Source organism: Pectinophora gossypiella, chromosome 6 (assembly GCF_024362695.1).
Source record: "Pectinophora gossypiella chromosome 6, ilPecGoss1.1, whole genome shotgun sequence".
Taxonomy (NCBI): domain Eukaryota; kingdom Metazoa; phylum Arthropoda; class Insecta; order Lepidoptera; family Gelechiidae; genus Pectinophora; species Pectinophora gossypiella.
The window spans coordinates 4,380,756-4,396,780 of record NC_065409.1 but is presented as its reverse complement, the minus strand read 5'-3'; the positions used below and the strand labels follow the sequence as shown (position 1 = coordinate 4,396,780).

General features: G+C 37.5%; 1 protein-coding gene across 1 annotated transcript; it reads left to right on the top strand.

Annotated features, from left to right (window-relative positions):
• The first annotated feature begins 7,997 nt into the window (after positions 1-7,997).
• Positions 7,998-15,796, top strand: LOC126367507 (cilia- and flagella-associated protein 299-like). The gene is made up of 4 exons (XM_050011052.1): positions 7,998-8,295; positions 9,117-9,294; positions 9,633-9,830; positions 15,463-15,796. The coding sequence occupies exons 1-4, from the start codon at positions 8,132-8,134 to the stop codon at positions 15,631-15,633; spliced, it is 711 nt and encodes a 236-aa protein (XP_049867009.1). The 5' UTR covers positions 7,998-8,131; the 3' UTR covers positions 15,634-15,796.
• The last annotated feature ends 229 nt before the right edge of the window (positions 15,797-16,025 follow it).

Below are 16,025 nucleotides of genomic sequence, written 5' to 3'. Positions count from 1 at the left end.
TATGTTATGTTATGTTACTTACTAAAACAGTATTTGCCTATAATACTATTGGGAATTACGGGTATGTCTTAACAAGTGGCAAACGGTGCAAATTGGTTGGCATTTGCTAATCTCATAGAATTAGTTAGAGCAGGCAAACTAACACCAAACTGCTCGGGACACGTTTGCACTTCCAATCAAAAGCCTGTTGGGGCGATTAGTTCACTTTCCGAACCCCAAGTTAACTTGTACTTGAAGTACCACCTAACTAAATTGGGTTTTATTATCATCTGTATTTATTAAGTAAGGGTTAAATTCAAATTTAAAAATATCTTTATTCAGTAGGTAACATAGTTACACTTTAAATCGTCAATTTTTATATCGAACGTCTCATCCGGCTAAAACTACTGCAGCTGCAAGAAAGTTCTCGGCACAGGGCCCCAGACGTTCTTTAAAAAAAAACACTTAAAATCATTGGTATCCTATACAAATATAAAAAAATTAAAAATAGCATACTTAAGTAATATTCACGTTAGAAGTCTACAAACTCGTCAGACAGACAGAGAAGTCCGATACATTACTACCTACCTAGTCTATTTTTGCAGACAGAATTCACAGATTCACTTCTTGCCCAGACAAAAGGGGATTATAGACGCTTTCCCCTAGTAAAAACTGTACCTACTATACTAAATGCCTAGTAGTACTTGCTAATAGCTTTAAGGCATCAGATTTGAGGTTTGTTGGCGGAGTCTCGACGCAAGTAATTGTCGAAGAAAAGCTGTCGGACGTTTGTCGTTAGCGATAAACGAGAGATCGGCGACGGTCTCCGTGGTCCAGTGGTTGAGCGTTTTGTGCTCACGATCCGAGGGTCCCGTGTTCGAATCCCGGTGGGGACAAATCACAAAAATGATTTTGTGATCCCTAGTTTGGTTAGGACATTACAGGCTGATCACCTGATTATCCAAAAAGTAAGATGATCCGTGCTTCGGAAGGCACGTTAAGCCGTTGGTCCCGGTTATTACCTACTGATGATTGTAAGTACGTAGTCGTTACAAGAATCATGTCAGGGGCCTATGGCGGCTATAACCCTGACACCAGCGTTGATGGGGTCCACCTCACAATCCACACGATAGAAGAACGAGAGATAGGATTATTTAAAGTTCCTTAAACCGCACCTGTGCCTCGTTTACACTGATATAAGCAGCAGTGTCAGAAACAACAACTGTCACGTTTGCAATCGGTAAGTTGGCTTTCCCGGAACAAGTTCAGACAGAAGTGCGGATCTCGTAAAAACTTCCCAACACTGCTCTTTGACAGGAGTCTTGTTACAGTTTTCTTGTTTTGGTAAAAGAAGAAGTTGGCCGAACAAAACAAATGAGTTGGTTCGTTTAGAAATTGTTTGCAGCTGGTTTTTTTAATAATACCTACTTTTTATATCTTTAAATGGGTTTGATCTTGACACCATTCTGCCTCTTAAAGAGGTTAAGAAAGTGTGAACGGTGTAACGAGCTTACCCTCACTTATTAATAAAAGCGTTTATTTTGAACAAACTACGACACACATAGGTATAGGGTGTAGTGACACCGTATCAAATACTGAGGGGAATGATTCAGCTCATGATTGTTGTCGCCGAACGAAACAAATACTCCTTTGGCCGAAACTCTATGGTCCAGTCCTTTAAAAAAGATACATAATGGCGGACATTTTTAAGAAGTAAACAAGAAGACAGTTGACGATCGGGAGCGAAAACGGTTGGTCATGGTTGAATTACAGATATTTAATGATATTTAGTCGTATTGAATAAATACTGGTAATTGGTAGATAATGGAAACAAACGTACCTAAGTGTATAATTAATGTTAGATGTCAATATAAATTTCTATGAACTAATATGGTTTTTCTTATGATTCTGAGTTAATATCAAGTGGAACTATCTTATAGATTTATGAAATTTTGACATTTGGTTTTCAGGATTTGTGCCCGGTTAAAGGTCACAGGCTCGCCTTCTATTACATTACATGCGATTTAAACATAGTTACTGAGGAGTGGGTGCTCTATACGCCTCTGTTTACTTTTTCTTGGGATACAGCCGTAATGCTACGTCATGTTAACTTTAATATGTCCTCAATGAACAAATCATCATCATCATCAGCCCATCAATGTCCCCACTGCTGGGGCACGGGCCTTCCCTATGGATAGATAGGGAGAACGGGCCTTAAACCATCACGCGGGCCCAGTGCGGATTGATGGTTATTAATGACTGCTAATGCAGCCGGAACCAACGGCTTAACTTGCCTTCTGAAGCACGAAGGAGCTCGAGATGAAAACTTTTTTTTTGTGGTCACCCATTCTATGAACGGCCTTTGCGGAAGTTGCTTAACTTCAACAATCGCAGACCGAACGCGTTTACCGCTGCGCCACCGAGCTTCTCAATGCTACGTTATGTTAACTTTAATATGTCCTCAATTAACAAATACTTGGCTGAATAGTAAGCATGATGGCCCTAGGTTCAATCTTCCCAGCAATTGTAGTTACTCAGTGATGCATAATGTTTTATCTCAACTTACTTCCGATTCACTGCATTTACACTTTCTGTTACATGTTCAACAATATTATTTTTACTTGTTGTAAACTTCCCTGTCTGGAGTGTGAATAGTAGGTTATATGACTGGGTCAATGATAAATCATAAAATGTTAAATCTAGAAATGACAGCTTGGACGCTTGCCTGAGGGACTGGCCTGAGTGCGCGTAGGAACGCGAAAGGTGGAAAATGATTCAGCTCATGATTCTGAGTTAATATCAAGTTGTATTTTCCATTGCAAAAGTATAGAATTGAATGTAATATTAAAAATCTCAAAAAAAAACAAACATGAAAACTAACTCAGAATCATGGTCTGAATCATTCCCCTCAGTATTCGTTACGATGTCACTAAAAGCCTACATCGTCGCCTTAAAGTGAAATCGTTATATAAGGCTACCTTAAAGATGTCTGCCTTTATGACAATATGCAACTATCACTACCTAAGTGTATATAGGTAGCACTTGAAACTCGCAACTTTTTGAATTTAAATTTAAATCAAATCACAGGTTCTGTACCTTCTCTAAAAGCATCTCTTTTCAAACCGTCACTTGTTTCTTTAGAAATTCTCAGTGGTAACACTAAATGGGATTGGGTTCGACGATTCCCAAGTGTTCGTAGTTTCCTGACTAGCACCGCTGAACGGCGTGTGGCGAATGCAGTTCTTATTCGATACACTACAGCCAAATATATTAGCACTCGGCATTTTACTGCAGATTGGCTCCCGTCTTGCATGGATTGCGATGCACTTTTCATATTTTTCTATCAAGTCGTACGGTCGTGGGACAACCAGTCACAACTTTGTATCATAGATATCTGATGCAATACAAATCCAATTTCACGTTACGAAATGCAAACAAACTAAGTACCTATCTACTGTCGAAAGTATCTAATATCAAATGTAAACGTAGATCGTACTAAAGCTTTTCTTAGAACATTTCCAACTTGGTCAATGATAATGAGGCTAAAAACGCGCGGCAGCACTGTTGAGTGCCCCTAATTTTGACAGTTCTCCGTACTGTCTAGCTAAAATTCGTAATAAATTGCTATAGAATGTGGTGCCACGTGGAGTGTATCCCTTCTGAAGGATGAGTTACGAAAAAGAAAAGCAGCCATCAATTGGTAAAAGAGGTTTTGATTGGCAATAAATCTTCCTAAGTTTTCTTCTTTCAAACCTTTAGGGATTAAATAAAACACTATGATTTTGTAACAATATGACCAATACAATTTGTTTGTTTATTCAAATACTGGCAAAATTTAAGGAGTTCTTCGCTACTCACCAGTAGCGATACTTAATGGGAGAAATAGGTAGTTTTTATCCTCATTATATAAATTCTTCAAACGATCACGTGCGTAGGTATACTTGGCAACAAAAGTAGCTGACCATTTCTTACCCTAATCTTGCGGTAACAAGTTTAACATTAGTGGCCGACCGTACTACTTTGACCACCTAACCCAACTCAAGTACTCTCAATAAATTACCTCCGCTTTGTGACTGTTTAAAAAACGATTTACCTTCCGATTGCCTAAAAAGAACTCGCGTTTTTGCCAATATTTACGGAATATAAAAATACGTTTTTCAGATAAAGCATTTTATTTTCTGAGGAAAAACTTATTGAGATCATTTTATATTTTGAGACGAACCGTTTTATTAACACAAAGTCACGACTATGTACTTCTTACCTGTATAATCCGAAGAATTTGATTGCACTGATAATAAACATTTTCGACGTTTTTACTTAAGTTTTCGTTTTAATTTAATAATTTCTTTGAGAATACTACAATAATCATCACCTTTTGACCTAGATCTTTTCCGTTTTGGCATGATAAACGCGAAAAACAACGTAATGGTGAGCGAATTATGTGTGAACTTGATGACACAAAATCACGTAATGATCGGGACGCATGGGCCGCTAGGCGAGGCGGGAGCGAGACGGGAGATCATAGTTTTCTTTCTAGGCTTATACTCTAAATGTGTGATGAAGATGGTGCATGCTCATGTACTGCTGCAAGTAAATATGTAATCGTCTTCGGTTGACACCTGAAGTATGATTGCTTATGGGTGTCCATAAATTTATGACAACTAACAGCCACTTTTGTCATAAAGTCATACATAACATGTATTTGATCTTCTATGGCATTGATCAACTTCACTCTGCTGTTAAGGGGTACTATTGAGACGAAAAGGCCCTTTTATGGCTCATGTAACGACTACATACTTACTGAAGTAAATAGTAACCGAGATTAAATGCTTAACGTGCCCTTCGAAACATGGATCATCTTATTTTCGAACAATCGAGTGATCAGCCTGCAATGTCCTTAACAAATAACTTTAATAATGAAATAATATTAACAAATAACAACTGAACAGAAAGCTCGGTGAGGTGTGGGTATCTAATTCATCTTGCGAAGGGATGTACCTCTGACTACCCCAACTGGCATATAGTCGTGAACTTATGATATGTGAACAACTAAACCTTCCTAGTGGAAAATAACCCCACTCAAATCAGTACGCGAGGATGCCAAATAATAATATATGGTAAACAAGGATTACATCAGCACATTTTATACTTACATTTTTTCGTTTCGGTTCCGTTTACACAAGTATTGAATTTAGATTTCCAGGCTGTCGCCTCTACTGTAACAAATGAAGCATATCTTTCCGCGGCTTCACGCCATCTTTAAAACCGCGTGAACGAGTGAATTATTTCTTTTTAGTGACGATTGACTAGCGTAGTTACTGAAGTGTATTTTGAACCTTTTGTTGTGCCAGGTGAGACGCTCCCTATTTGTCTGGTCAAGTAGTGAATGCCAACAGAGGAAAATCTTTAATAAGTCAATCATCATCATTATCATCATCAGCCCATTTAAATCGCCACTGCTGGGGCACGGGCCTTCCCTATGGAAGTCAATAATAAGTAATAATTAGGAATTTAAGTTTTCTGTTCTAAGCTTGCAGGTTTAAATTCAAATTCAAAGTTTTTTATTTGTAAGAATACAGGTACAAAATGATCTTATACCCCGCATGATTCTGGCATATATCTACTACTAGATTTTATTTTGAGGTTACCTTATTTATAGACAACAAATTAATAAGGAAATATATTATAAAGAAAAGAGAAATAAACTTTCATTGACAGTTCAAAATTCGGAGGTCCCCTAATGACCTAAACTGTGATTAGGTAAAATTTCGTCTAGATCATAAACCGATATTTCTACATGTTTGAAAACAAGAGAATTTACAGTAAGACAGGAAAAGATACGAAAATTGTACAAAGAGCGAACGAAGAAGTAACATTAGAAACACCACTATCCGAAACTAACACTAATGAGTTAGAAACTCGCAAAAATTTATCACTTGCCTTTTAAGAACCCTTCTGGCATGAAAAGTCTCTCGAGACTCAGCTAATCTATTGCCCGTCTGCACTAGAATAGTTGGTGGTCAAATTCTCCAGTAAGAGCTAAATAAAATGCAGTGGTGGAAAGTAAAAAGTAGAAAATTCAGTTCCACAAAAAAAATGACCTAAAACAACAAACTACTTTTGAGTTTGTTTTAAAACAGGTGATCGACTTTTAACTATTTTACACGAAAGACTTTGGCATTATCATACTTTGTTGCCTTCAATCATTAGAATATATTGGTGCTGATTCCTGTAGACATCATCTAATTTTATTTTAAGTTACACCTCTCATTTTCTATAGATATCTGCCGAATCGACAGGCATAAAATTTAAGGAACACACGTCAATTTTAGGCAAGAATTTTAAAACCCTCCGATTTTTTATAATGGCCAATAACCCGACAGAGTTAAGTTGACAGCACACGTCAAACGGGTTGCATAGGTACTAGCGAGATGCCTATTTTATTCGCTCGGGTTATTTATTTATTTAAAAATTTTTTGGCGTATAAGAAAATGACGGGGTATAACTTAAAATAAAATTAGGAGGAATCGGGGCCACTATCTCTTCTTCTAGTCATATTATCCTCTGTTGGGATATAGGGCTCGGACAACAAATTTCCATTCCTCGCGTTCTTTTGCAGCTTCCGCTCTGTATTTTAATATACAGAAATATAAAAAATAATAGAATGTCGAATGTCATATGGCGGCGGTGGATGTCCTCAATAAATGGACCTTACTCAACATAAGCCGCGACGTGGGCCACCACGCTGTTATTCTGCAGGCCTAGCGAAGTGAGACACGAACATAATATTTCACATGTATTACTTTTTAAGATAGATACCTACATAAATAACATACCTAACATCAAATTACTTAAATAGAATACAAATATACTCATTGATTTATTTCATTTAAAAAAGAACAGAACATGGGAATCCGGAGAAAAACTTTTAACATTTTACAAATAGCACACATAAACAGAATAAGAAGCAACAAACAGCATAAGTAACTAAAACATAATTTAGAAAAAATACAGTTATTTACATAGGTACCTAACAACTTTATCAGTCATCGTGAGTTAACTTTTCAATGAAAGACCAAAACCAACTTCATTCGAATTTCTGTACACAGCAGGTCAAATCTCCATAAATTAATAATAGTAATATACTTCATATTCATAAATTTACGTCTACGCTGCTATCAACTGCCTATTTCTGCCATCAGATGCCAATAACACAAACATTTAATATTGTACACGTCTGTGAAGAGAATGATTTTGTGACGTTGCTCGAACCGTTTACATATTTAATGTTGTCGCAAAATCACAAAGACAATATGAAATTCGTATTCCTATTTTGAATTGATAAGTGAACAGTGCTAAAAGGATACGAAATAAATCGTCCCGCGCTTTCCTATTAAATATTACATAACTTTCTCATTTCTTATTGTAGCTCTTTTTGCCAATGTTTTGAATCCATAGCTCTTTAAGTAATATACCTACTTGCCAATGAAAGTAAAACTCCATCATTCAAAACATGTGCATTTTGTAACATTACTCATTGTTTTGGTGAGTATGTTAATATATAAAATTAAAACACATAATAACGGGTTCTTACCGCGTTTAAAGCAAGGATATGAGAGTCCCGATACACTCCATCCATGACCCATACCATCCTCCAACTATTCTCATCCTTCCATGTCTCACATCCCTGCTTCAAATACAGTAAGAACCCGTTATTATGTGTTTAAATTATGATATTAACCGCGTAAACTTAAAACAATGTATGTTAATATAAGACGTGTAGACCAGTATGGCAGTATCACAGTAGAAGTTTATTTTACGAAGTTTTACTTAGTTCCTCTAGTTTTCTTCCAAGGTCCGTATTGCTCTATGTGTCCAATAGAACAAAAAGTACCTAATTCAGTCTCCTTACTATAATATTTTATCTACCTTTAAAAAAGTCATTGTTCACGGTCACCATGGAAACGCGCTTAACGTCATTAACATCACCTTATTTGAACATCACTGTATCACTGTGTACTTTCAAACTATCTGACGTATCGTATCTGACACAAATTTAGCGAAAAATTAAATAATTTACTATCCATGGATATTTTATTATAATATTTAATCTTTTTAGCAAAATTACTTGTAAAATAAATTAGTTAACGCAATGGCTGAGAAAAAGAACGAGACTTCGGCGAGTGTAGAGTCAGATCGGCGGTTGCTGCCGTTTGACACGTATGAGGACTATCTGGACTCTCTCATTGAAATAGAGGATCTCAGGAATCTGCGGAGTATCAAGTCTGCTCGGACTATCGCTGAACTTGGTTACAGGTACCTTTCAAAGCTTCTATGAACGAGGTTTACCTTCCATGCTGAACGTTTCCATGCGCCTAGTCCCAGCCTCGAAAAAAATCTCGAACTTTTTAGGTAAAACTTTGAAATCTTGCCTCCCGAATTTGTGAAAACGAAATATGCCGACTACGCATTCTCTCGCATAAACCGACAGAGAGATTATGCCTCTTTTTAACGTGATGCATTATGCGTTTCATCAGAAGTCCTAACTCTTCTGAAAACTCGTGGCTACGCTCATCTATGTGGTCGCCTACGCAGCCGACATCCAGACTGCGGTTATGAGCTCATAAAATATAAACAGTCATATTTTTTATCATTATATGCGCATCAACAATGACACCACTCATGCAAACACTATGAATATAATAGAGTAAAACTGCGCACTACGTTGTTGGCGTAATAAGGCAATCTGTCGTCGACGAGCTAAGCTTCTTAGTTTGTGACAGATTCGTACTCCATTTCTTTGCATTTTTGCTTTATTAGATCTTAAAGCTCCACTTATTTGTATTGCTTAGAGAACTAAAATTCGACTGATTCCTTTGCTTTTTAAACCAAACTTCCACGACTTCCGTAACTCTTCAAATCAGAGAGGTAGTGTTGCGATAACAACATCTGCTTTTCCATCTCCTGTCAGTTGTAAGAGCGCTGACAGCCCGTACTGACCTTGATGTCAGAATATTATTACAGATCCGTTTAAGACTTCTGAAATGATAGCGACTGATACCAACAACCGCTGGTCAAGATCAGGTTAAAATGCGTCAAACTTTTAAATAAATCAAAATCAATCATATTCTTTCCAGAGCAAGAGGAGACACTCTAACAGAGAAGGAGTTCTACAAACGGCGAGCAGTGATCCAAGAGGTGGTGTTTCCAACAGTCAGACCTTACGTGTTGGTGAGCGAGGGCGCTGACCTTGAGGACCCCTTCAACAGAGAGCTGGCGATCCGAGAGAGAGCTAACAGAGTTGGAATACTTCAAGTAAGTCGCTTTATACTCCGAAAGTTGTATCATTGACGCAAATGTAGAATATAGAAGTTGAAAAAGCCCAAGCCTATTTCGTCTATGCTGGACCGGGAGCAAATAAAAGACATTAGACGCGTACTGCTTTGTTTCCCGAGCATGTCGTAAAAACCGACAGATGATGTGCTTTCTAATATGATGGATCGATTTTATGGGATTGACATACTTACTTATAATCTTAGGACTTCGTATCACAAGTGGCTGCAAGTTGTCTTCTGATCGCTTGTGGCCAGTTGTGGCTGTAGCTTTACGATAATTGTCGAAACAAATAAATATCCTATAATTATCTCCCCCAGTCGATAATCTTCTTACGACACTTCACACGTGGTGGTTTCGAAATCTCTGGCTACATAGACTACGCTCACCGGCTGCTTACGGAGAATTGGAGGCCGTTCTTCAGGCAAGGACGACCTCTGTGGCCGAGAGACAGTGACCTTGGCTACTACCACTGGCGACATGGCACCGTCCGGAGTAATATCAGTAGGAATTATAAGGTGAGTTAGTTCATTATTGGCTGATTGCGGGGAGTCTCGAAGTCGTCAGTTCTCCAATTGTTGGACGTTCCTGGCAAGGACGGTCTCTGTGGCCGAGGGAGAGTGACCTTGGTTACTACAAGTATCACTGGTGACTCCGTCCGCAGCATTATCAGTCGGTAATTATAAGAAGCTTATAGGGAATCACTAGTTGGAAACTACCCTATTATAGGTTGAGATTATTTGAAAGAAAGAAAGAATCATTTATTATTTAGGACACCACAGACACGGATTACATATATATACATTTTAATGACATCACATCAGAAGTCAACGCACACACGAAATATTTATTATTTATTGACCTCTCTCTTACCTCTCAGCTTAACGTATACCTGGTTTTCATTACCAAACGCAACTATGTATATGTTTACGATATAACTCTGAAATCAAGAATTGGTTATTAGACTTTACAACCCACATGAGAAAAGACATTTAGATTTATCACTCAAGATTTGTCATTGGCGCATCGCTAGCCGCGGAAGCCAGAAGAAAAAAAAAAAAAGACATTTAGAGAATTTTTTTTTGGTTACTGATAAAACGAGCTCTGTTGTAAATTCCTCTATGGAAAATTACAGAATCTTATCGAACAATTAAGTCTGTCTATAAAATATGAAGTTGTCTGTTTTAATATTGTATAGTAGGTTCCTACGATCTTATTTGTATGATCTTGTTTAATATCCTTGTGATAAAAGCGCGTTGAATATTGTTTGCTATAAAAATATTCACCTTCATTATACTTTGAGAGAAATGCCATTGAAATTAATTTCTTTGATCTTAGATTAATAAATAAGTATCTGAATTAATTAAAAAGTAATATGTTCACTGGGACGGTGTGGTGGAGTATGCTCCTTTCCCCTCCGGTTGATTGATGGGAGGTCTATGGCCAGCAGTGCATAGATAGCAGCAGTATATAGATTATCAATGATTATGTTAAAGTAGTAAGTAAAATATTACTTTTAATTTCTTACTAATTATGATAGTAATTTATGATGTTAATTTTTACATCAGACATAAATCGTGGCTGACTTTGCAAACTGACGTATCTGCAATTTTTTGCTAAAATAATTTGTCTCTTTATCGTGTGGGTTGTGAGGTGGAATATCAAGCCTCATCAACGCTGGTGTCACGGTTATGATTGAGCCGCTAAAGGGCTAAAGGCCTGACATGGCTCATGTAACGATTACTCACATCAGTAAATAGTAACCGGGACCAACGGCAATAATTTGTGTCTTATTGACAATGGCAAAAGTTGTAAATCAGATTCTCCAAAAAATTCAGATACGTCAGTTAGCGATGCCAGCGGCGATATATTACCTAATTAAAAATTACTTACCAAAAATAACCTCAATTGAATCTACTTAATTATAAAAAGTTTTTGTATTGTATTGTTATTGGTTTACATAGTTAATTGCATACAAGTAAGTACTTAGAATACATTGGAATCGGTGGTCGGCGCTCTTAAAACCATTTTTCCTACAGAAACCATGCACTGACAATTTCATATAACTGGTAGGGACACAGTATATTCCAAATTATATCCCAGCGCAAAACTTTGCCCTATTCCAAACTTTCAAAAACATCAAAAACACACTTTTTTAACAAAATCCTTTGATCTAAACTCGCCTCACAACTACGTGAGTCTGACTCACTCATAAAAAATCCCTTTATTCAACACTCGGATATAAATGAGAAGAAAGATCTTTTTTTTTGTTATGTTGGTATCATTATATGTTTACTGCACCAGCCCGTGCTCCAATGAATAATCTTCTTTCACCCTAAGGTTGCCTGGCAGAAATTGCTGTTTAGCGATAAGGCCGCCTATTGTGCTTATGTTTTATTCGTATGTTTATGTCCTTTGTATATGTTGTTGTGCAATAAAGTATTATTGATTGATTGATTGATTGAAAGATCATTTTCATGAAAATCACAACGTATTATGTCTTTAGTTTCGTGGCACAGATGCGATGTACCTATCTAAAAGTGAAGGATGTAATTGTTTCCCTAGGCAACGATATATTTGTTTGTGTAAGTAGGTAGCTGTATTGATTCCATGCAATGCTACTCTGTCACTTTAAAGTGAAAATCTGGTAAGCACCTTTTTGAATAACCTCTTTCGTCTATTCCGTGAACAAAACCCCGATTTTTTTCAATGACGGTTCCAGGCTTTGTTCCCCGATAAAAATATGGATTACGCTCTTCAGATTAAACGTGATAATTTTAATTTTCTCATTGCTCGGGGTATATAATTATTCAAAAATATAATCTGTAATGGCAAAGGCATACATACCTCATCATCATCATCATCATCAGCCCATTAACGTCCCCACTGCTGGGGCACGGGCCTTCCCTATGGATGGATAGGGACATCGGGCCTTAAACCATCACGCGGGCCCAGTGTCTCAGATATGTTTAGAATTATGTTGCTACCTTTATTGTTTCTCTTTATTTTGATCAGAGAATATGTTGTGCCTGGATGTGATGACCAAGGGCGATCATTTATAAATAGTCAAAACAAAGATAAAAGAGGCATATATCTGAAGGTTAAACGTAGGCATATCTGTACAGTCCCATCAATATTTAACTTATCCTGGATAGTCCCTCATCATGAATATCAAATATATTGAATTATAACTCATTAACAGCCTCTGTGGTCCAGTGGTTGAGCGTTGGACTCACGATCCGGAAGCCCCGGGTTCGAATCCCGGTGGGGACATATCACAAAAATCACTTTGTGATCCCTAGTTTGGTTAGGACATTACAGGCTGATCACCTGATTGTCCGAAAGTAAGATGACCCGTGCTTCGGAAGGCACGTTAAGCCATTGTTCCCGGTTACTACTTACTGATGTAAGTAAGTAGTCGTTACGTGAGCCATGTCAGGGGCCTTTGGCGGCTCAATAGTAACCCTGACACCAGGGTTGATGAGGCTGGTATTCAACCCACACGATAAGAAGAAGACGCCACTATGTTTCTGTTCACAACAGTCTGTAGATTATTTCAAAACAATGTCATTAAGCAGAGCTTGCCAGTCGACTTGCATAGTTGTCGTCGCATAATCTCAGGCATTCAGGCAAGTTTAGAGTAGGTACCTAACGATAACTTTCCTCTTGTACACCTGATTTCACATACTTTCCAATAGTTTCACTTGAGCACCTTTGGATAATATTAATAATTATATTAGATTTTTTTTGTGAAGTGACTGTAGATTTGTCCCAGATGGCATTAACTACTGGGCCGGAAGATCATTTCATTATACCAGTATTTATGTATACAGGGTGTTAATGACATCGTAACGAACACTTTAAGGGATGGTTTAAACCATGATTCTGAGTTGATATTGCGTAGAATTTTCCGTCGCAAAAGTATGGAACTGAAATTAGTTTAAAAAAACACTCAAATTATCATGAATTTTTGGACAGAAATATCCACTTGATATCAATTCAGAATAATGAGTTGAATTATCCCTTTCAGTATTTGTTACGATGTCACTAACACCCTACCTACTTGTATGGCTACTTTTATGTACTTGTACGGGGTAAGTGACATCGTAACAAATACTGAGGGGGATGATTCAGCCCATTATTCTGATTTAATATCAAGTGGAAGTGGAAATTATAAATTGAAAATAAATTTAAAAAAATCACTAAATAAATCAGGAATATTGCGACGGAAAATTCCACTTGACATGAACTCAGAATCATGGTCTGAATCATTCCCGTCAGTATTCGATACGATGTCACTATTACCCTGTATATCAGTATAAAGGATGTATAATATAAGAGTGTAACGAGTATATTGTCAGTATTGTGTAACATGTTATGAATAGAAATGAAAATTCCGTCCTAGTTGAGCTTCGTTGGAATCTGAAGACAGACTCCATGAAAATAAACTATAAAAATATATTCGCTATTCTATCACACATACCTACTTACATAAACATTGTAAAGGCCAAAGCTGGGTTCCAAACTCAGCGCTCCTCGTTTAGTTGTAGTTACAGGTCTTCTTCTTCTATCATGTGGGCTATGAGGTGGATTACCAACCCCACCAACCCTGGTGTCAGGGTTATTATCAAGCCGCCATAGACCCCCGACATGACTCATTTAACGACTACGTATTTACATCAGTAAGTAGTAACCGGGATTAACGGCTTAAAGTGCCTTCCACAGCACGGATTCTCTTACTTTTGGACAATCAGGTGATAATTATGTAATGTTGTAACCAAATTAGGGATCAAAATGATTTTTCCCCACCGGGATTCGAACTCGGGACCTCCGGATTGTGAGCACAACGCTAAACCACTGAATCACGGAGGCCGTTAAGTTATAGGTAATGTAGTCGTTAAGTTAAAGATTCGTTGAATTAGGTTAAATAAGATTTATTAGCTGTTTATTAGCTGTGACGAGTAGGTACGTATCGTTTACGTCGAGTGACCGTTTCGCACTGACCTACTATAATAATTGAGTGTGCAGCGCTACTAAAAGCAGGGTGCAACGTTAGCATAAAATATGTCCGATTGAATACCGTACAAACTCGTCCAACTGGGCACAGGCCTCCCCTTAATCTACCAGAGGAGTAAGAATCATGAGAGGAAATAATGAAATTTTCCGATTTTGTGATCGTAATATTGGACAGTGCTCTGCCGTTCTGAAATAAATAGCTCTATTTTTCGCATGCTATGAAAAATTTCACGAAATGCATTGTTAGGAACTGCTACCGTATGAATTCTGACTGTCTCTTTGTTACAGAACCATTTGTGACTGACGTGTTCCATTATTTTTTTTTATGTCCTCAAACTGTAGTAGGGTTATTTTATTTAGTTTAATTTATTTATTATAAGTAAACGTTTGATCACAATCTCACCTGTTGATAGGTAAGTATACAGCTCACAGACTGCGGCAAGTTGTTCCAATTTATCGTCGTTCGCATTAAAAATGCACGTTGTATTTCTTTATACCTGTTGCTTATCACACCAGAGTCGGACATCCTACTTTATAACCATAGTAAGGACACGTTTTTGTGTCCATTAATTAAGTCGGTATACTTGTATTACTTAGACGAGACATGTGGTGTAAACGACGATATAGTATGTAAGATTGAGAAAGGAAATGTTAAGTTGGTTTGGACACGTAGAGCGGATGAAGGATAATAGGATTACGAAAGCATTATGCGAAGGTTGATGGTAGGGCTGGTAGAGGAAGACCTAGAAGGACGTACATTGCCCAAATTGGAGATGTTCATAGAAACTGTTTAGTACGATCTAGGTACTCTGAACCTGCGTGCGTGAAACGATTGATGAATGTGGAGGAAGCAAGAGAAATTTGTCAGGATCTAAGCAAATGGAATTCCATAGTATTTTCTTGCCCCGGCGGGAAATAGGCTAGAGTTTATGTAAGCGTGTATGTTATTTAGCAATTTTCTGGAAGTTATTTTAATTTTACTATGTTCTAGCAGGGTCTTCGATGAGTTATTGTATTTAGATCTACGTAAGTACCGCATGGAATGCAATAAAGATTTTTGATTTGATTCCATCTACTGTCCTTACACTGACATCAGTTTCATCCTCCATCTTCTAACTTACAAACGTTTCACAGCCAATCATGGATCCAGATCGAGGTTTGATGTTCCAAAATCGTCATGACCACAAGATCATTTGCCCGGACCCCGACGAGGACCCTGGCCAGAATACGATGAAGCAGCGTGTCCACTCCGACAGATATACGCAGATCGAGATCTATGACCATGTGGTCAGAAAGAGGAGCTAAGCTGATGATGGTAATAATTTAAATAGTACTACTGGATTTGAAATTCACGAGGGCCATGATAATGATGAAAATAAATAAAATGCACACTACATGTTTTTTAAATATTTATTGCGTGTTTCACACCACGACGAAACATGTGTCATGTGTTTTAGTCTTTCCATTTGGTGTTTTGGATCATTAATCCAGCAGAATACTTACATTCTCTTTTTTTTCTTACCATGACGGTTTTACCTGCTAGGTCACTGGGCCGATTTATTTTTGCACCATTAAATGCGGTATTCAAATTTCTCCCTGGTTCAATCCATCGCGGTATGTAGAGTTAATCAATTTCATCAATTTGTTATTTTAAGGAACAAATAACAATTTAGGAAGTAAAGGTTTTTAAGTAAGAC